The sequence below is a fragment of the Madurella fahalii genome, assembly GCF_045866475.1.
Source record: "Madurella fahalii IFM 68171 DNA, scaffold_4, whole genome shotgun sequence".
NCBI classification, from domain to species: Eukaryota; Fungi; Ascomycota; class Sordariomycetes; order Sordariales; genus Madurella; species Madurella fahalii.
The window spans coordinates 152,924-172,979 of NW_027263974.1; the positions used below are offsets into that span (position 1 = coordinate 152,924).

Here is a 20,056-nt window from a genome sequence, read left to right on the forward strand (position 1 = left end):
ATTTGATCATGCGAGAAGGTGGGACTTATTAACCCCAGATAATACCAGGGAGTATGACTGCATCGGCGATACCACCTGTGGGTATTAACCGTCTTTTCTTTTGGTGCAGTGCAAGCCCTCTAGCGCTCCTCCCTCCCTCGGGAGTCCACACCAGACGCTCAGTCGACGACCATGAAGTCCATCGTCACCACAGCCATTTTACTCGCCGGAGTTAGTGTTGGCAGTGTCGCTACCGAGCCCCTGACGCCGGACAGGATCGAAGCCGACATCAAGACAGAAGAGTAAGTGCTCACTCCGGTGGGGCACCCCACAACTGCAGCTCAGACTGATGGTCCCCGCAGACTCCAGAACGTGCTGTGGAATCTCGACAAAATCGCTCGGGACAATGGCGGAAACCGCGCCTTCGGCGAGCCTGGGTTCCGCGCGTCCCTCGACTTCGTGCTTGAGCGCGCCCAGAAGCGCTTCAAGAACGAGTTCGACACCGTCGTCCAACCATTCAACCACACATACGACAAGACGCTCGAGATAAAAGTAACAGGCCCCGAAGGAGAGGACGTCTTTGTCGTGAGCCCGCTCTATAACCCGGCCACGCCCCTGCCAGACGGTATCACTGCCAGTTTGGTCGATACGCCGGTCGATGACGAGGCTGGCTCAATGTGTTTGGAGTCGCACTGGCAGAGGACCGATGTCAAAGGAAAGCTAGCTCTGATAAAGCGTGGAGTATGTGCTGTCGCCGACAAGCTGAAGCTTGCGAGGGCTCATGGTGCTTTGGGTACGTGATCTCTATGGTATACCACCTGCAGCACCGAACCTAAGACATCGTGCATGTGGTGTACTGACGATTTGCCGACATTTAGGAGTGGTAATGTACAACCAGGATCCCGGGACGGAGTACGCAACACCTACGTTAGGCGCTGAAAGCATCGGACAGGTTCTCCCGGTCGGCATCATTCCGCTCGAGGTCGCTGAAAGCTGGAGAGCTCGTCTTGCTCTCGGGGAAGATGTCGTTGTGACCCTACTCGTTGACGCCATCACCGAAACCCGGGAAACTTGGAATCTCTTTGTTGAAACAAAGCTAGGGGACCCAAATAAGGTCATCATGCTGGGCGCGCACCTTGATAGCGTGCAGAAAGGCGCTGGCATCAACGACGATGGTAGCGGCGTCGCAGCCCTACTCGAAATCATGGGGTCTGTAAAAAAGTACGATGGCTTCGCCCATAAGATCCGATTCGGTACGTATTTCATACAATGTTTGCAAGGCACACTCACTAATCCCAACATAAAGCTTTCTGGGGTGCAGAGGAGAGCGGCCTTGTGGGGTCGCTGTACTACACTTCGCAGCTGTCAGAGGCCGATGCCGACAAAATCAAGTATTACTTCAACTATGACATGATTGGTTCCCCTAACCCAATCTTCGCCATTGCCAGCAATGAGAACAGCGGCATCGGCCCGCAGTTGCTGGAGGACTATCTCTTGTCGAAAGAACAGGAGGTGTCACACGGGTACGCGTGATTCTCTTCCAATTCCCCACTTCCCCTTTTGCAACGCTAACATGCCCGTCTGAAGTGGTTTCGGCAGCGGCTCCGACTTCGTGGGATTCATTCAACTTGGCATTCCAACGTCAGCCATCTTCACCGGTGCGGGTGATCCCTGGGATCCCTGTTATCACCAGGCCTGCGACAACATTGATAACATACACTGGGAGGCTCTTACTATTAACGCCAGGGCTGCGGCGCGAGCACTCGCCACCCTAGCACATTCGCTTGAAGGCGTTCCGCCCCGCCAGACCACAAGTCCCAACCTCCATGGCCGCAAGAGGATGGCCCAGAACTTCAAGAAATGGGCGGCATTGGCGGATGAAGCGAGTCATGGACATATGTGCGCACACAAGGCGGGCAAGCAACTTACCTAACGGCCAAACACGATGTGGCACTACAGGCTCAACCAAGGTTTCCATTGAACCATCCCACTCGTCCGCTTCCTTCGTCCCTTCTCTCCATCGAATTGTCACAGAGCCGGATATCCTATCATGGGCGTTCTGCCAACCTACCTGTCATATTCTGCGGCTTATTGTTTTTTTGCGGATGATGCGAGAGGCAGTACATGTGAGAATCTGGAAATGGATCATCGAAATATCGTTTAGTCTTCGGTACAAAGTAACTCATTAGCGGATGTAGCATGGAGTTCGATGATGAGCAGGAAACACAAGGAGAATCAAGTGTGGTGCCAATATGTACCGCTATGAAGGACGATGCCTTCTGAAACACTAGCCTAACTGTCATCATAGTCATGATTTCACGATTTCGGTACCGCGTGTTCAAGCCGTGGACAGTCAAATACTTACCTAACTTCGGATAGATGGCTTAACTTTGATAGGCGAAACTGAACGAGGGAGACCAGGTAATGCCATTTATCTAGCTTTACTACTTAGGATGGCGGTAGCCTAGCTTATCGCGTGGCGGTTCTGCGCTGATTTTAGGAGATCCTCCAACGGAGGGGTTGATAGAGACGGAGGGAGTGCTTTCATCGCTCAGCTCAATATCGTTGAAGTTGCAGTCTATCAATTGGGTGGGTACTGGGGTGTGACCCCCCTACCAGCGTTTCGTCGCAACACATCTCGGTACTGCAATACGTGTAGCTGTGTCAAGGGTCGATAAGTAGGGGTTATGTTGCTTAATCATCAATTAAACGTGTCAAGCTAATTGCAGGTGGGCTGTGCCAGATGCGCCGACCCCGACACCTGCTTATTGCGGCTTATCTCTATGTAATTAGGGCGGAACTGACTCACGGCAGCTCTACGCAAAAGCCCCCCTGGGGCTGAATGGTAATCCAGTCAGCATCCTTATGTTGCATTATGCAGGCTTGTGTAGCAGCAAACTGTCATGAATAGACTCCGTGCTATTCCGTTTCCTGATTTTGAAGTAAAATCCCCACCTGGCCGACTCCTACAGTTGTACAGTAGTCGTGATGCAATATCGCGTCAGGGTTAGGTCGGTCGGGGTGGAATTTAAAGCCGGTCATGACCTCATCATATCAACATCTAGGACATGCCCGCTCTAAAACTTCGGATGACGAACAGCCAGTCACGAACAGCGCATTTCCAATAAAGACGGCCCGAAGTGGAGCGATGATAGCGCTTCCCTTTCGGCTTCGCATGCTAGCTGGGGGAGCCAGCACGCATACGTAAGTAGACTTGCATCATCGTGCGGTAATTGAAGCTGTTAAGGGGGTTACAAAATCTCAGGGCATGAATGCCTAGGCATTGTTAGGAAGCACTTAAGGCATCTGATCTATCCCTTGCCTGGCTCTGAATCCTCTGTATATAGTTCACGTGCCACTCAGTGCCAGACGAATCCGCACACACACTGGGCATCATGTATCGTCAGAGCACTCGAGCACTTACTGCGAAGCTAACGAGCCAAACTCTTGTCAACGGATTCAGCCGCCCGTTGTTCGTGTCCTTGATCCGTCCGCAAAGCACCACCACCACCAACAGAGTCTCCAAAACCTCGCCAACCATGGCAGCTGATGCGGCTGACCGCGTATCGGAACGCATTAAGCACGATCACAGAGAGCTTGAGCAGTTCTATAACAACATCAAGAAGAGTCAGCGCGATGATGACAAGATTCGGTGGCAGAACCAGTTCGTCTGGGAGTTAGCTCGTCATTCCATTGCAGAAGAAATTGTCGTGTACCCTGCCTTCGAGAAGCATATTCCGGACGGCTTGAAGATGGCAGAGAAGGACCGGTCTGAGCATCAGCAGGTCTGTCGCTTATTTTCGCCTTCCTCTGCGCTGTTTCCTAACGCAAGTGTGTAATTAGGTCAAGGAGAAGCTGTACGAATTCCAGCAAATGTCCCCGTCAGACGCAACTTTTGAAGCAGCTATCGACAGCCTCTGGGAGACACTGGCGCAGCATATCAAGGAGGAAGAGGACGATGACCTCCCGGCACTCGAGAAAGCCATCGACTCTGATATGTCTGGCTCACTTGCTCGGAGCTTTGCGCGGACAAAACACTTTGTGCCGACGCGTAGCCACCCGTCCGCCCCAGACCGGCCACCGTACGAGACGGCCGTAGGTCTGATGACAACGCCGATTGATAAGCTGATGGATATGTTTAGAAAGTTTCCTGAGAACTGAGGGCACCGGATCGGAAATGACAGGATCGGCCCAAAACAAGGGGAACTAGGCTCATCATATCAGTGCTGTTAGGCTGCTAGATTATTCAACGAGATAATATTCTTACAACGGCGTGTGGGCTAAGATTGGGCGTGTACGATATGACAATGTCGCCTTGAATGTCTCGGATGGCCCAGGCCTTCTCCTAGGAACCACTAATGTCTAGCTTAGCGGATGTACCAACTCTACGAAGGTGGCGAGAGTGTTACAAGTAGTGATTTGCACCATGCATACCAGGGAAATGCGTACAGTAGGACCCCCAACAAGACACGTTGACTATGTTATTACTCCTGTTTTAACGCGCTTATAGTTGAGAAAGATAACGTGAAGTAAGTTGAGATAATCGGAAAAAGAGCCTATTCTCTTCACCGAATGTATTGATAATTTCTTTAGTAGGCCCCCGGTCCGTATATATGGCGTGGCGTAAGGACGAGGATTGGTCCCTACCGAGTTCCCCGGTCCGGTGCCGGCAGGCCGGATCTAAGCCGGCCGGTATCGACCCTCCAATGCTCGAAGCATCATTCATCAGTGTCTCCCAGGGACAAGGTGTAACTGCGAGCTCGGCTTGCGCGACACCCGTTCGCCCAATTCCACATCGACCTCTGTAAGCCCGACCGTCATCCCCTTTCCCCGCCCGGAACCATTATTACCCCTCATAAGAAAGGGGCTCGGGCTGCCTGGCAAGCTCGCACTATACGGTGTTCCCACGCCTCCGCCACCGCTCAAAACACTCCCACTGATATTATCTTCCTCCCGGTTTATTCCAACCCTTGTAGCCGATCTCGACTTTGCTAACTCCCTAACATGTCCCGCAGCTCTCATCCTCTCCAGGTTCTTTTCCCTCCTCAACACCTCGGCCTTCATCGCCCCCGTAATCTTCCCTTCCCGATCCCTCAGCCGGTTCGCTTTAACCAACATCTCCCGGCCCACCACATAGAGGCCCGTCTTGACGAGCACCCACGTCACGGCCGTATTCCAGGCGAAGCTGACCACGCTCCGCGCGAGGGCAACGGCGCTGTTGGTGAGCACCGACTGGGAAAAGGCGAACAGGAACGAGATGAGGATGATGCCGGCCGATATGGGGAACATCAGCTTGAGCTCCGTGGAGAGGGGCAGCAACCCGTCGTTGAACTCTATGGCGTTCATGCCGAAAAGGGACGCGCAGAAGGACAGCGGGAGGAAGACGATGGTCACGATGGTGAAGATCATGATGGACTGGCCCTGCTTGAGGGTCAGCTGGGCCTGTTTGACGGCCTCGCGGGCTTCAATCACGCCGGCTTGTTGCTGCTTGAGGGTAAGGAGGTCCTTGAGCTGTTGGTGGCGAGGGGCCAAACGTTAGCTTCTATCCTTAAGAAGGCTTAGAGGGGAGGAGGAGGGGGGAGGAGGAAGGGATAGACAAACAGCCGCGGAGGTGCTTTGGGCGTTTTGGAGCAGGGCCCGTAGTTCGGATATTCGCTCTTCGAGGTCTAGCAGGAGGTTGTCGGCCCTACTGAGAGTACGCTTGGCGCTCTGGCGGCGCATCTCTCGGAGCCCATCGTCGTAGGGATTCGCGGCGTCGAATGGAGGCTTAGGAGCAAGATCCCAGGACCCAGATGGCTGGGACATGCCAGGTCGCTTCGGATGTGCAAGTGGGGCCATCGCCTGGCGGATGCAGTTGTTGACGAAACTCTCCATTACCGCTTGTTGTTGTTCCATTATGCGTAACATAATGTTGAGCTCGTCCATGATATCCTTGACCTCTTTCAGGAGCTCTCCTTCAGGGTTGATATTAAGCAACTGATTGCTCGCATTATCCGACGATACGAATCGCTGACGCTTGTAGTCACGCGAGGCCAGGTGCGTATAGATTAGAAACTGATCAAAGGCTGCGGTTTGCTTGTACGTCAGGTCGCGGATGGCAGCGTTGAAGAGCTCGACGAGATTGGGCTGTGTCTGGTTCGTCTTGGTCCGGTCGAAGAAAACCCGCGAGGCCTCGTCCACAATGATCAAGGCAAGGTCGTAGGCGGTTGTGATCTCGCCATGTCGGACATACTTGAGTCGCATCCGCAAGCTCTTGTGGATGGCTGAAGGGTCAGGCTTGTTTCTGCCCCATCGCCGTGGGAAGCTGGTGACAACCGTCTCTGGATGGGGGTTAGCGCAAGATTGATCTATCAGGAAGGAGGCGAAAAGGCTCTCACTAGAGTCCAGTATCCATAGCCACAACTGGTCGACCATGATTATACGGGGAGTCTTCCGAATATCTTCGTTGCACTGCGGGCACGAGCCAAAGCCGATGCAATCGTGTGCTTGAGGGGTGGTGCCTCTATATACCACCTGGTCCCTGTCTCTGGTACACGTGCTTCGCAGAGCACCATAGTATGCTTGATCCAATGTTCTCCTAGGATGGAGGGGCGGGTGCGCGTGTAAATACTTCATCATGATCTGCTCCTCTGTGTGTAAATCCATGGCCTCCAGAAGCGCAGCTGCGGTACGGAGCACCTGCCCAACAGCATTCCTCTTGTCGACATTGTCGGGCGCAGGAAGATGGGACTGGTGCAACGCCCATGCGGGGCCAACTGTATCTTGGGTCTCGGAGTGCGATAGCTGGTGCTTCGCCTGGTCGATGACTTCGGAAATGGAACTTAGGGTTTGCTTGCCGACTTCCTTTGCGATATCAGCGCACTTCGCCCTGCCGCGGTCGGTTTCCCAATGTAGATAGGGTAAAAACAATACGGCGTTCCCGGGGTTCGGCTCGGAAGAAACAGGGTCAACAGAGATGCTGGAACAAAACGGCCGCATATGCCGAGCATGGACTTCAGAGTCAGCGTCAAAATTCTGCTGGCCCTGCCAATACTCGGGACGAAGTAGCATCTCAGTCTTCGTTTCTGGTCTTTGGGATTTTGACTTGCGGAACAGGTCGTCGGGTTCTGGCCGCTTCTCGTGGTAATAGCGAGCAATGACCTCCTCAACCCATACCATGTTGTTGGCTGGTAGGTGGAAGTAACGGATGACATTGTCCTCAGTCGGCTGCATGATGGGGTTTCTGGTCTCGTCTGCTGAGAGCAGATCGGCCATGGTGACTTTCTGGTCCGGGAAGCTCTTTGGAAGCCCTGGGACATCGCATGGTTGCCCGTCCTTGAAGACCATGACTGGCGCCTTGATAGAGCTATTCACAAGGTCTTCGGCTCCTCCAAGCTCGGGCATATCTGGTGATTGCCAGGAATCAGAGTGGGGTGTGTGAGAGGAGTGCGATCGGCCGGTGGCGATTGACCACTGAGACATTGCCTGCTTGAAGTCCCTAAGGCGTGCGGCGGCTGTCGAGTCATACTGGGTGGTCTCGAGACGCCGCCGTAAGTTGAGGATCTTCTCGTTGACACGCATGATGCGTTGCTGTGCTTCCAACGGCAAGCTCTCGTAAAAGCGTCTTTGCTTCTTTGCAGGCAAGCAGCCGTTGTAGTGCGTCACCGGGTCAGAGACGCGGCTGTCATGGGGTTTGTCACTAAGACAAGTGGATGGGGAGTGTTGCGGCATTGTCGCAGATGGCCCGGATGGTCCGGATGATGGCCCTTACAATGTCACAGTTGGACAGCAAAATCAGGAAGTGTGGACGAAGAAAGACCTGGCGCAAGGCGCAAAGTAAGGTTCGTCGTAATGGGATGGAGCGGGGAAGAGTAAAGGGAAGAAAGGACAAAAACAAATCTCGGATTAAGCTTTGCGGCTCGACTGGCATCACAGAAGTTCAGGAGGCTGTCAGGGGTGGGCAGAGAATTTCACGTTCACCTGGTGGGATAAACCGACTGTGTGCCTGGATAGTATGACTGGTTTAACTAAACCCTACTTGGGGCAGTGGAGGACCGAAAGGAAGCAAGTAATGCAGATAACAAGAGAAAAAGGTGGAGATAATGGAGGGTCAAAGAATAGAGAAAAGAGATCAAATGAAGGTGGACAAAGAAAATGCCAAAAGGGAGCATACTATTTCGTTGCGTAGGGCCGTAGTCAAATACGGTTAGACACAGTTATGCTATCAAAGAATACGGTTGATCCATCCAGATTGATCACTGTCACCCACCATGTCGTCTGCAGGGGACACGGCCCTGGAACCACGGAGCCGATGCGGCGCTGCCTCAGCCGCAGCGGTTCTCTCCGAGGCCATCGTCGCCGTTGCGAACACAAGGGCAGCCACCGGATGCTTCACGTCGTCCACCCTATCATCGGCAGGGCCTTCTTCGGCGAGCACGACAGACAAGTAGAAAACCGCAGCATTCAGGACATGCGGGCATTAGATGACACAAAGCTCTAAACACCAAAGGGGTTGGGGTTTGAGGGATGCACGTCGTCGGAACTCAGCCCAGGTGCACTCGTAAGTGGTAGGCCAAGAGTCACAGGGCTGAGGTTGGCCCCACCAGAAACATGGAATGATGGAACTCGGATCCCCCAAACAAACCCCCGAGAACGTTGCGCAAGGCTCGGCTTTTTCCATCCGATTATGGACAATTGGAGATGGCCATGGATACTTACGTGTAACTGCAATGTTTTGCCGGTTTGGAATTGGAGAAGCACGCAAACATCTGATCGGATTTGCCGGCTTCGATTGTCAGGTTTCCATTGTCAACTGCATGCCCGCGGCGTTCATTCTCCCGTCTGACGCACACGACGCTAACCTTATTGGGTAAGCTGTTCGATCCAGATGTCTTCTCGCTGTTTTCATGGGTTTGGCTCCGATTTGTGAAGAGTACATGCAAACCTCGCCCAAAATAAAATTTTCGGCAAGTCCTAATCTTTCCCCTGTCGACCTTAGCTGCTAACCCACCCCTTTGGAATGCGCCTCGAGACGCGCTGATCGGTGTAGTATCCAAAGCAGATGTGCCATATGATACAGAGTAGAACTTGAAGGCTAAAAGGCAATTGCCAAAGGCAAGAACGCCTTACAGATCTTTCGGGGGCACAGTGGGCAACTGAGATGGGCATAACCAGTGTATTCTCATCTAGAAGATTCTCAGTATAAAACAGATCGAGGCATGCAAGCTGATAGCGACCGGGGAAACTAGTAACAGGCGTATCTGAGAGTCTCCTCTTTACGGACTACAGCATCGGATGTACTCTATTATGCTTGTTTTTAGAGGAGTCTATAGGAGAACAGCTTGGTAGGATGGTCACTACATACTAAGGGGTGGTGTTGTGATTGTTGAGTCCGACGGTACCTATTCCTTCAGCAAGCGACCTACCCGAATCGCCCACCCGCCCCGCCCTTATACAGCCTACTTGCAAAGAGTATCATCCTATTCGCTGTAAGTTAAAAGCGCTCGCCCCAATCGTCAACCATTTACAGCACTCGCTGTGCCCTGCCGCCCCAAGGCCGTGACCCCGCCTCGCTCCGAGTTCCGCTTTCCTAACGTTGTCGTTGCACTCACTGTCACACGGTCGCATCGTGGAATCCTCCCATTGGGGAGTTAGTTGCCCAATTGTTAACTGGCAAATAACCCGACCAAAAGACTGGATATCCATCAAGAAAGCCAAAGCCAGGTAGAGTAGGATGACTCAACGTCAGACGACGTATCCAGACAAGTTGGCGGATAAGGGTTTGTTGATTGTGATGGATAGCGTGGTTGGCCAGATTCAGGCATGTACGGCTACTTATCTCGCCAGGTTGTGGGGGGATCATTTCGTTTGGCCCTGGGCGTGATAGATCCTCCATCAGTTTGACTACCGAGATTGTTGCTGACGGGGAAAACCCTAATTGATCACTAGGCTTATATCAGTGCCCTGTTTTTGTTCTGGCTCTTTTGTTAGGGTTTGAGGTCAGTCCAGCCTCCGGCTTCTCGTACTGTCAGATATGGATGGTCGTTCCAAGTCTTTGCCTTCGGGCGACTCTCCATCTTTTACCATGCGTGGTTCCAAAATCCGTAAATTCCGAGGTAGAATTTCCGCTGCTGTCTTTGGCTTTAATGTGGGATGGCCGTCGGCTCCTCTCACACAAAAAAAGGTCCGTTGGTCTCGTTAAGTTTGGCAACGGTAACCTGAGTAGCGGTTGACGGTTCCTGAATGACGATGCCCTATTTCTAGAGCCTAGAGGCTAGTTTGATATGCCTACAGTAGCCCTCCGGTCGTAGAGACAGCTGTTTGATAAGTACGTCCCTGTGCACCGGTTCCCGTCTACACTGCCCTCCGCTGTCATGCCCCCGAGATACAGGGCTATCCTCCAGCCGGGGGTTCCGTACCGGATGTGGTGCTGCTCGAAGTCTACCAACAGACGTACGTACTAGTATTGTACTAAATCGGAGGTGGTAGCTTCGGCTTTCTGCTCCCCCGTGTATATCATGTATATAACAACCATCTTCTTGCCCGCCTATCTAACGTCGCATATCCCATTGTAGAAGGAATAAAGCGGCAGCGTAGCTACTCAAAGATATTCAGGGGACGTTGAAAAGACCACAGTGCAAGGTTATCCAAGATATGCTTGAAACTAGAATCACAGTGATTAGAGCAAAATAAGGTGGCACAGACGTTCAATAATATTGGAGAGTAATTATTTTGGGATTATTTCAGCAGTACTCAGCAGCAACCGTTCACTAATTTCCATCCATCCATGGCCTGTTTCTGAATCCCTTTCTTCCAGCGACTACTCCTCAGTATCCATCTTGTTCGGAACTTCCTGGTCAATACTCATCTTGTCCGAAGAGTGCTCCTCGGCACAAGGTCCATCAGAATAGTACTTCTCGTCGGCGATGTCTTCGTCTGGGAAATGCTCCTGAGCATACATATAGTCATACTTTATGTCTTCGATCTGCATGGACTTGAGGAGCTTCCGCAAGATGTCGACCACTGGTTTCTCCCGCTGCTCCTTGGGCAGTCGGAGCTGTTTCCAAAAAGAGTACCATGAAGTAACCAGAGTTGGATTTTGCTCATGAGGCATATGCAATAGAAGAAACTCCTTCCACTCCTGGTCAACCTTCTGGTTAGGGCTGGCGTAAGTCTCAAGCGAGACTATCTCGAACCACTCAGGCCAATACCAGGCGTGGTTGAAGCCCAGAATTCCAGACACGCTTTTGTTACGTACCAGGATATTATCGACACAAAGGTTATTATGAGTAAACACACAAGTGCCAAAATCCGGCATTGATTCCATGAGCAGCTCTAAGTCGTCCACGTCATCTTCGTCGGGGCGACGCGTACAGAACAGGTCATATATTGCCGTATAGCCGCTACCCGACACCGCGGGTACCCCAGTACTGAGAAGGAGTGGTGGAAGCTCAGGAGGGCTTTGCCCACGGACAAACCCCACGCCGTCGGCAGGAGGTAAAATGCGACGCCACTCGGCAACGAAACCACCCACCTCTTTGGCGATGGAATACTTGTCCCACCGGGAGAGTCTGTCCCAGATGGTGGCTAGCGGAACACCGGCGAGGCGTTTCATCACAATGTCCGCACCACCGTCATCATGGACGGCGGCATATAGCACCTTAGGAACCGGTATATGGAGATCCGGATGACTGGTAATCAACTTCTGTGCGTCGATCGCAGAGGAGTTTGTTCGGGACTGCTTTGGAGGTAGTCTTTTGAGAATGAGATCATCTCCAACCGCCCATACTCTGCTTCCACTCGGGCCCTGATGAATCAAAGAAACCTCGTACTCTTCGCCCATGTGAAGACAAGAGCCGTTCAACTTGTCGATCAAGTTTCGGACGCTTTCTTCGTCGTATCGGTGTTTCTCGGTTACATCACCAGACGACGGGGGAGTGTTAGCCAACATCACGACCGTGTGCCTTAGCCGACCGATAACAGTATGGCGATTATAGAAATGATCAATAGTTAAGTTGTTCGTTGCTGCAAGACCATAATCTAGCTGAGGAATAAGGGGCAGCTTATTGTAGTGATTACAGGTACTTAAATACCCCACCAGCCGCTTGAAAGTTGAAACAACAGCCGGACTGTCCGCCTCAAAGTCGGGAAACGGCGCACCAAACCGGCTTCTCAGGGGGCAGACAGCGAGACAAAGAAAGAATACTCCGACGACAGGCGTTCGCCAGCTCAATAGAGTTGGGTTGAAACAAATCGGTCATTCCATCATCAGTCAGCGCACTTTTCAAGAACAAGAATTGGGTTTGGGCGGCAGCCGGAAGGGTTCTTGCTGCTCCATTTTGGGCATACAACTTTCTGCCTGAATTCTGTAGTAGGACACGACACGGCCAACCCTCGAATCTCCACCTTTCCACGGACCGCCTTGGGAGACGCGTTAATCCTTTGGCCAGCCGCCATTAGGGCCAAAGAAATCTATCCCCCCCAGAATATTCATCGACGTAGGCTGGCTTCATTCAGATTACAGGATGCAGAGCGCACCCAGTCATGGCGAGGACCTTGATCGAAACCTGAAGTGCGGTGGGTCCATAATCAGCGCAATTATTAAACTCGCTACTAATAGTAAAAGTTTGGTTCGCCTCGGCTAATATAATCATGTTTATGACAACCATTTTTGGCTCCAACATGCGATTCAAAGAGCTGGATATGGTGATACGGTCTCGGTAGTCCGGTGAACTTTGGTGACCCATCTAACACGGGAATCAGTGGAGCGGACCAGGCGGCTAGCGCGCCATGCGAAGGGAATGGAAGGAAAGGGAAGGAAAGGGAAGGAAAGGGAAGGAAAGGGAAGGAAAGGGAAGGAAAGGGAAGGAAAGGGAAGGAAAGGGAAGGAAAGCAAAGGGCTTGGATTGAGCATTCAATTGAAGATTCCGGCATGTCGAGAAATGGGACGGGTGACAAGCCAATTCCCGCCTTGCCAAATGTTTTGGTCTCTGCCACGCTGAGGTCTCGAAGATGTCACATAAACAATACTCGATCTTAAAAGAAGTCGTTCAAAGGAAATGGTTGATTCAGAACAATCTAACGGCGTCATCTCGGTCCACCATGGTTTCTTTTGGCGAAGCGTGGGCCGCTTTGCTTTGTCAACAGGCAGGTAGCGGGAGAGACTGCAACGCCGATTCCGCTCAATTAGCGGACAAACATCAGAGAAGAACTGGCCCATGTTCACAAGGCGTAGTGTCTTGAGGTTTGGGAAGGGACGTCCTCCATCCACACCCGCAACCTCCAGGGCGTCAAAAAAGTCAAGCAGTTGCGTCTCATAGAGATCTTGATAGGCGGGGCCGTACCGGATGTTACCGGTCCGGGTTAGACTATATGTTAGGCAGTCGTCAGGTTGCATTTGGGCGATGGCCAAGTGCTCGAGGTGTAGAATATACTCCTGCAGAAGCCTCATGACGTGCCGGCTCGTGCTGCTGTGGAGGTAGTCACTCGAGCACTCCATCTGTCTCAGCCACACCACGCTTACCGATCGGAACCTGCTGAGGATTCTCCATGTGGCCGTGCTACCGAAGAACCCCAACCCGATACCTTAAATCTAACGTCCCCGGTGTCGGCATGCCATCCGGCGCGTCGCCCAGCGCGGTAAACTTCTAACTCGTAAGCTGTAGTGGGGAGGGCGTTTGAAAAGATTGATTGGGAAGAAATAACGTTATTTGCGGGGCCGTCCAAAATACAAGATTGCGAGAGACGGTGATTCGCAGTTCACGAGGTACAGTGGGATATCATCCCAGGAGCGCCAACAGCTGGGACGAATCTTCCCCACTACCGTAATTCACGGGCGGATAAACGGTGTGACACTTAAGGTGCAATTGCTGCCCTGCAATTGCGGTTCCGCTTTTGCAACAAACGGAGACCTCCACCCCTGGGCAGCGAACGACACTGGCTTTACCGAGTCCAAGAGTATTTTGTGCCGGATTTCAGGTGGAAGGTCTGAATAGCGGTGGAACCGAGCTTCCCGAACGTTGCCGACGAATTCCGAGTCTTTACAGCTGAGCTGAGGGTAGCAGTCTGGGCCGGGTCAAGCTGTATCCACTCATTGCCCATGGGGATAAATCCCAGCCCGAAGACTGGAATTCTCGAAGAGGCCAGCGCACAGAACACAGAATGTTCAGACGGTGGCCGCTTGTGGCACTGCATAGCATGTTTTGCTTGCCCGGCCACATCCATCCAGTTTTCGTCTCAGTCCCGCACCGTAAGGCGCACTATGAGTATTTCTTCGGACATCTTGCTGCAGTTAGCTGTGTTTGATGGATTAGCAACTATTGCTGCACGACGTTTGAGGGTCTGTGGATAGCAGAGGCTGCTCGCTGCTTCTTGCTGGGAAGCAAGAGCCTTAAATGAGCAACTTGGACGGCGTCTTTGGAAGCCTTATGACCCATGCCGAACAAGCGCGGAGTGTTGAACAATTTGCCGCACAGAGAGCGTGGACTCGTCTTATCGAGACCTGCTAGTAATTCAACCCCAATTCTTGAATGTGTACTATCTCCCTGTAGCGGCACGGATAGCTCTATGAGGAAGTGGGCAGAATACAAGGGGCCATGACAAACAACCGCCGCCCTCCAAGATGCTGTTCAGTCCTCGGTGACCGAAGTTCGTAAGTCCAATCTCCACCGCAGCTCTCATGGTTGGAATTAGAAGCGTAGGCATCCAGTGCTCTGGATCTCACACCAGTGCATTATGGACACAGTCATAATAAAGTATGTACCGGAGTGTATTTACTTGAGCCAGAAAAGCGAAGCTAGTATGTACACGAATATTCTCCGCTGCGTTCCGTACACCTCTCGCTTGGCTTATCACTTCCTCATGCTCACCATGTCCCTTGATTACTCCCCCTTTTAGTTGAGACACTGCGAATACCATTGGTTCGCGGCCCTGCATGTTCCCTGGCTGCAGCACGTCGGGCCGTTCCAGTTCATGCCGCCGCACTGGGCCCAAAGGGCTGCGCAGTTGCCACCATTGTCACCACCGCCATTGGTAGGGCCGGGGTTGGTAGGAGTCGTGGTGTCGGGAGGGTTGGTGCCGCCACCGCCAGACTGGCTAAGCCTGCTCCGGACGAAGTTGAGTGCCTGCTGGCCGTACTTATTGCCATAGTTCTGGTGTGCCTGCTGGTCGTTGCCAGTGCAGCAGTAAGGGTCGACACTGTCGCAGTAGTTCTGGATCTTACTGGCCGAGTTGGAGCCGCAGACATACCCACGTGGCCGGGCGGCGAACTGGGAAGTGTTGGTTTTAGCGGTTTGCGCATCAAATGACAGGAGAGGTGGCCAGGAACCCGGGAACTTACACCTTGGGCTGAGCAGGTTCCGACGTTGTAAGAAAGACCTGCAACATAGCGAGGTGAACCCATCAGGATGACGGCCTTGACCTGGTTCAGAGCGCTAGCTGAGATGGGTGGTGTGGTGGTGGTGATGCCAGAGCCAGTATCGGGGCCTCCGCACACGGCATTATCCATGATTTGACCGCCCTGTGCGGTGGTTAGTCCCGCTATCAACTTCTGAAGAAACAGAGATGCTGGGATACCTGAGAGTACCCAACTAATACAATCTGGGTATTAGGGCACCGCTGGTGAAAGCTGTTGACGGCCGATGCGACGGCGCTAGTACCCTGCCTCGCAGAGTCACCGTATTGCACCCCGCCGCAGCTAGCCTGCCCGCCGCATGCCGGATAGTTAATGGCCTCGGAGGTGGCGCCTGGGTAGGCACCCCTGATCAAGTTGACCACCTGGCCAGCCGTGCCGTATCCCGGAGGAACTGTAGTCTCACGGGCACCAAAGATATGAATCTCGGGACACTGACGCTTCGCAAGCACTGCCTCCTCAACGCCGTCCGCGCCGACGGGAGAGCCGCTGACGAGCAATGAGTGCGCCCAGAGAAGGAGAAAAGCAACTCTAGGAGTAGGCCACATGTTGACGGTCTGTTGATAGCTGGACTGGGAGGCTTGGCCACTGAATAGGACTCGGATTTATCTGCAGATGGGTGCTGGACTAGGGTGGCCCCAGGATGCAAAGGGGGACGGCTTAAGATATTTATGTAGCTGAACTCGGCAACAATGATCCACATAATCCAGACCCTTGTGCGAACAAGCATTGACGATCCGCGGCTTCTCCAGGAGATGGGATGCTCCCCATGACTAGCTGCTACCACGGCGTACAGCCGCAAGCTCAGGGGTTGCATTCCGCTTCCCCGCCGAGCTAGCAAGGCTGAGTCCTAGGTCCTATGCGTTGCGTCCGGCTGTGATGCTTTCTTAACCTCTATGAAAGCAACATGACAACAAGCGGGCCTCTGATTCCATACCATGCCCAGCCGATCTTTGTCCGGGCGGGGAGGATGAAGGCGGTGGCACCTGTGGGGCTTAGTGGACGACGAGAACGTTCGATCTCGTGCTGGCAGTCTGGCCTAATCCTGTTATTTGGTACAAGGCGAGCTCTGAGGTTATTCGTGGGGTTACATTCTCGATAATACCCGCGCTGGGGATTGTGGAGGTACTTCCATTTGCACAGGCGTATTCCCGGAATCTGGAGAGACTGCATGATGACGGTGCATGCCAAAGGTCCGCTTTCCAATTTCATGCAATACCCCTTAGTCCCAGTACCCGGTTTGGTGCTCTGTTCTAGAAGAGGATGGGGGGATGCGTTGGAATAAAGGAAAGGTAAAGGGTCAGGTGAAAACCGACGCTTCGAATTTAACCTTTAGCCTGAATTCAGAACCCCGGTTCCCGGCACCGCATGCCATCCGGCGGTTGCCACACGGCGGCCCCGCCGACTCGTTTCAGGGCTCGGATGTAGCTCCGAGGTTCGAAAGGGGTTGTGTAGCCGCATACATCTCCGAACGCTCCATCGCGCGAAATCGACATGGGTTTGTTTCTGCTGAAATATGCCCGTCCATAGAAATAGCACGGAATTACCGTGGAAGCCGCCTGATTACATCGTGTCCGCTGCACCTCGCGCAACTGTGGATGCTCGGGTCCGGAAGCATCTCTACGGATGTTTCTATGGATGGCACCCCTTGCGCCGGTGTCCTGCTCCCTAACACCGAGGGCCTCGTCCTATAGACGATCTCAACTCGATCTCAGCGCTCTCTATTCTTACAATCGCTACATACTTGGATAATTCGGACCGCAAAATCTATCCACTTTAAACCCGGCTACTATCTTGGCTTCTATGTAGGGTCGACCGACCTCGGACCAAGCCAGACCAAAGTCACTAGGCAGTTTTCTCCGTTTTCTCCGTTTTCTCCGCTTTGTCTTCCACCATACCCATCTCCTGTGCCATCCAAAGCTCCGCGTAAAGGCCATTCCCCTCCATCAAACTCCTGTGACTCCCCATCTCCACCACTCTCCCCTCCTTCAGCACAATGATCAAATCCGCATCATAAATCGTCCTTAGCCGATGCGCCACAAACACACTGGTCCTTGCCTTCTCCCGAAGCACCTCATTGATATTCGCCATCAGCGCCTGCTCGGTATGGGTATCCAGTGCACTCGTCGCCTCGTCGAAGAACAACAGCGGCGGGTCCTTGAGGATCAACCTCGAAACCGCCAGCCGCTGCTTCTCGCCCCCCGAAATCATCAACCCTCTTTCGCCGACTTTAGTCTGGTACCCGTGCGGCCAGCTCTCGATTTTATCGTGAATGTGGGCACGGCGGGCAGCCGCATAGACTTCTTCGAGGGGAGCATCTAGGTTGCCATAGCGGATGTTCAGCTCGACCGTGTCGTTGAAGAGCGGCGTGTCCTGCGGGACGACGCCGATCGACTTGCGGAGCGATTCAAGCGTGACATCGCGGATGTCGTTGTCGTCGATGAAAATGCGTCCGGATTGCGGCTCATACGAGCGGAATAGAAGACGCAAGAGGGTGGATTTGCCGCAACCCGACGGGCCGACTACAGCAACTTTTTTGCCGGCCGGGATGGTCAAGGTCAAGTTGCGAAGGATGGGCCGGTCGGGATAGTAGCCAAAAGTGACGTTGTCGAAGCGGATCTCGCCGCCTTTGGGGAGCGTGAGGGTTTTTGCTCCGGGCCTTTCCTTGATCGAGACGTTGACCTTTTGGAGGTTGAAGAGCGTCTCCATGTCAAGGAGCGACTGACGCAGCTCACGGTATACGGAGCCGAGGAAGTTGAGGGGGACGGAGAGTTGAAAGACGAGCTGGTTAATAAGCACCAGGTCGCCGACAGAAAGAGATCCGGCTACGATACCCTTGGCGCCGAGCCACATCATGATAGTGAGGGCAGAGGAGAAGATGATGTTTTGCCCGCTGTTGAGGAAGGCCAGGGATGTGGCCACCTTGATGGAGCTCTTCTCGTACTGCTGCAGCGCCTTGTCGTAGCGGCCGATTTCGTACTTTTCGTTGTTAAAATACTTGACAGCCTCGTAGTTGATCAACGAGTCCACAGCCACAGTGGACGCCCTATTATCGGCCGCGTTGGCCTGCCGCCGGAACTTTGTCCGCCACGCAGTCGTCAGAATGGTGAATGCCGTGTAGGCAGTCATGGTGACGGCCGTGATGGCGGCGAACTCCCAGCCAAAGTTGTAGGTCAGGATGCCACACACCATGGTGATCTCTAGCGCGGTCGGCACAATGTGAAACACCATGCTCGTCAACAAGAAGCTGATGCCCTTGGTACCACGGTCAATAGCACGTGTTAAGCCGCCCGTCTGCTTGGTTAGGTGAAAACTGAGATCGAGGTTTAGCAGATGGCCAAACGTCTTCTTGGCCACCCGCCGGATCGCCTTTTGCGCGACTGAGGAAAAGACGGCATTGCGTAGCTCTTGCGACACGACAGCGCCTATCCTTGCGCCGCCGTATGCGAGGATCATGGCGCCGGCAACCGTAGCTACGGTGCCGCCCGATGCCGCAAAGTCGATGTTTAGCGAGTCGACAATTTCGCGGAAGTAGAAGGGCACTTGTACATTAAGCACCTTGGCGCCAACGAGCAAACCCACTGCCAGAACTACTCGCATTTTGTCTCCCCAGCTGTCCTTGGGCCACAGGTACCGAGACATCTCTTTCATGATTGCCCAATCAGCCTTGCGCTGCTCTTGGGCCGTTTTGTCTATGGCCGCGAGGGGATCGACGGCGGGAGGTCGCCCCGGTTTCGGTGCAGACGGAGGTGGATTCGGTTCGACGTTTGTACTCCTCGGTCCATATCTGGACGGGGTACTCGTGTGGAAGACGGCGCGTAACGAAGACGGAGAAGCGTTTGGGCTCAGCGCGCCGAGTCGGGGCGTCCAGGGCTGTGGATATCGCGCAGCGCAGGCGCCTCGAGAACGTAACAGAGGGACCATCTTGGCCCTGTGCAAGCTCGTGGCCATCATAATCCCTGGTTTTGGAGCCATTTCGAGGAGCAGGAGAGGAACATTTTCCTCGGGCGGAAGACAGCGGCGGTGGCCTTGATATCGAGGTCGAATCGGCACAAATGGCGCGGGGCTGGGTATGTTCCGGAAAGTGCCCGGTGGGGATCACAGCAGACGGGCCGGCAGGAGAACGCAATGGAAAGTGGTAGGTTTGTCTAAGGTATCATGTTTGCCTCTGTGCGCGCTGGGGACACGGGCGTTGGGAGCTGGCGATCTGAGCGACTGGTGTTCCTGTCGGAAATGATCGTTTTCCGGCGAAAGCCAAGCTCCGAGACGGGATCGAGGCTGGGCAATGCGGGAGGGTGGGGACAGTGCAATGATGCAATGCACATGTGCCGGTGCGCCACGAAAAGCCGCACATTAAGCCCCCTGTTGGGGTGGCTGGGCCGACACGGCGGGAGTGGCTCACTCAACTGTCCCGCTCGGAAAGGGTGCAGAGCAAAGAGCACCTTGGACTGTTGGGCGCGTCTTATGTGGTGACGACCTCTTTTAAGTTTCGATGTTTCTTTCTTTCGTTCCTCTTCTTTTTATTAAATTTTTTTTCTAAAAAAAAAAAAAAAAAAAAAAAAAAAAAAACCCTTCTCCTCTCGTATGTCCTTCCTTCTTGCCCCCTTTACCTTTACCTTCTTTTTTCTTTACTACATTCACAAGAGCAGCTAAACCTGGACTCTATACGTAGAGCAAGTAGGCCACGGT

General features: G+C 53.3%; 6 protein-coding genes across 6 annotated transcripts; 2 read left to right on the top strand and 4 right to left on the bottom strand.

The window, feature by feature from the left end:
• Nucleotides 1–171: 171 nt before the first annotated feature.
• Nucleotides 172–1,912, top strand: MFIFM68171_07058 (uncharacterized protein; the record flags this gene model as incomplete). The annotated part of the gene is made up of 5 exons (XM_071062478.1): nucleotides 172–281; nucleotides 342–772; nucleotides 858–1,232; nucleotides 1,286–1,502; nucleotides 1,567–1,912. The coding sequence occupies 5 exons, from the start codon at nucleotides 172–174 to the stop codon at nucleotides 1,910–1,912; spliced, it is 1,479 nt and encodes a 492-aa protein (XP_070918579.1).
• A 1,606-nt stretch (nucleotides 1,913–3,518) lies between these two features.
• MFIFM68171_07059 (uncharacterized protein) lies at nucleotides 3,519–4,140 on the top strand (the record flags this gene model as incomplete). Its single annotated transcript, XM_071062479.1, has 2 exons — nucleotides 3,519–3,764; nucleotides 3,823–4,140. The coding sequence occupies 2 exons, from the start codon at nucleotides 3,519–3,521 to the stop codon at nucleotides 4,138–4,140; spliced, it is 564 nt and encodes a 187-aa protein (XP_070918580.1).
• Nucleotides 4,141–4,704: 564 nt separating this feature from the next.
• On the bottom strand, nucleotides 4,705–7,689 carry MFIFM68171_07060 (Ankyrin repeat protein; the record flags this gene model as incomplete). Its single annotated transcript, XM_071062480.1, has 3 exons — nucleotides 4,705–5,490; nucleotides 5,581–6,299; nucleotides 6,357–7,689. The coding sequence occupies 3 exons, from the start codon at nucleotides 7,687–7,689 to the stop codon at nucleotides 4,705–4,707; spliced, it is 2,838 nt and encodes a 945-aa protein (XP_070918581.1).
• Nucleotides 7,690–10,777: 3,088 nt separating this feature from the next.
• MFIFM68171_07061 (uncharacterized protein) lies at nucleotides 10,778–11,908 on the bottom strand (the record flags this gene model as incomplete). The annotated part of the gene is made up of 1 exon (XM_071062481.1): nucleotides 10,778–11,908. The coding sequence occupies one exon, from the start codon at nucleotides 11,906–11,908 to the stop codon at nucleotides 10,778–10,780; it is 1,131 nt and encodes a 376-aa protein (XP_070918582.1).
• A 2,941-nt stretch (nucleotides 11,909–14,849) lies between these two features.
• Nucleotides 14,850–15,915, bottom strand: MFIFM68171_07062 (Cutinase-domain-containing protein; the record flags this gene model as incomplete). Its single annotated transcript, XM_071062482.1, has 3 exons — nucleotides 14,850–15,224; nucleotides 15,296–15,475; nucleotides 15,532–15,915. The coding sequence occupies 3 exons, from the start codon at nucleotides 15,913–15,915 to the stop codon at nucleotides 14,850–14,852; spliced, it is 939 nt and encodes a 312-aa protein (XP_070918583.1).
• Nucleotides 15,916–17,212: 1,297 nt separating this feature from the next.
• Nucleotides 17,213–19,342, bottom strand: ATM1 (Iron-sulfur clusters transporter atm1, mitochondrial; the record flags this gene model as incomplete). The annotated part of the gene is made up of 1 exon (XM_071062483.1): nucleotides 17,213–19,342. The coding sequence occupies one exon, from the start codon at nucleotides 19,340–19,342 to the stop codon at nucleotides 17,213–17,215; it is 2,130 nt and encodes a 709-aa protein (XP_070918584.1).
• Nucleotides 19,343–20,056: the final 714 nt, after the last annotated feature.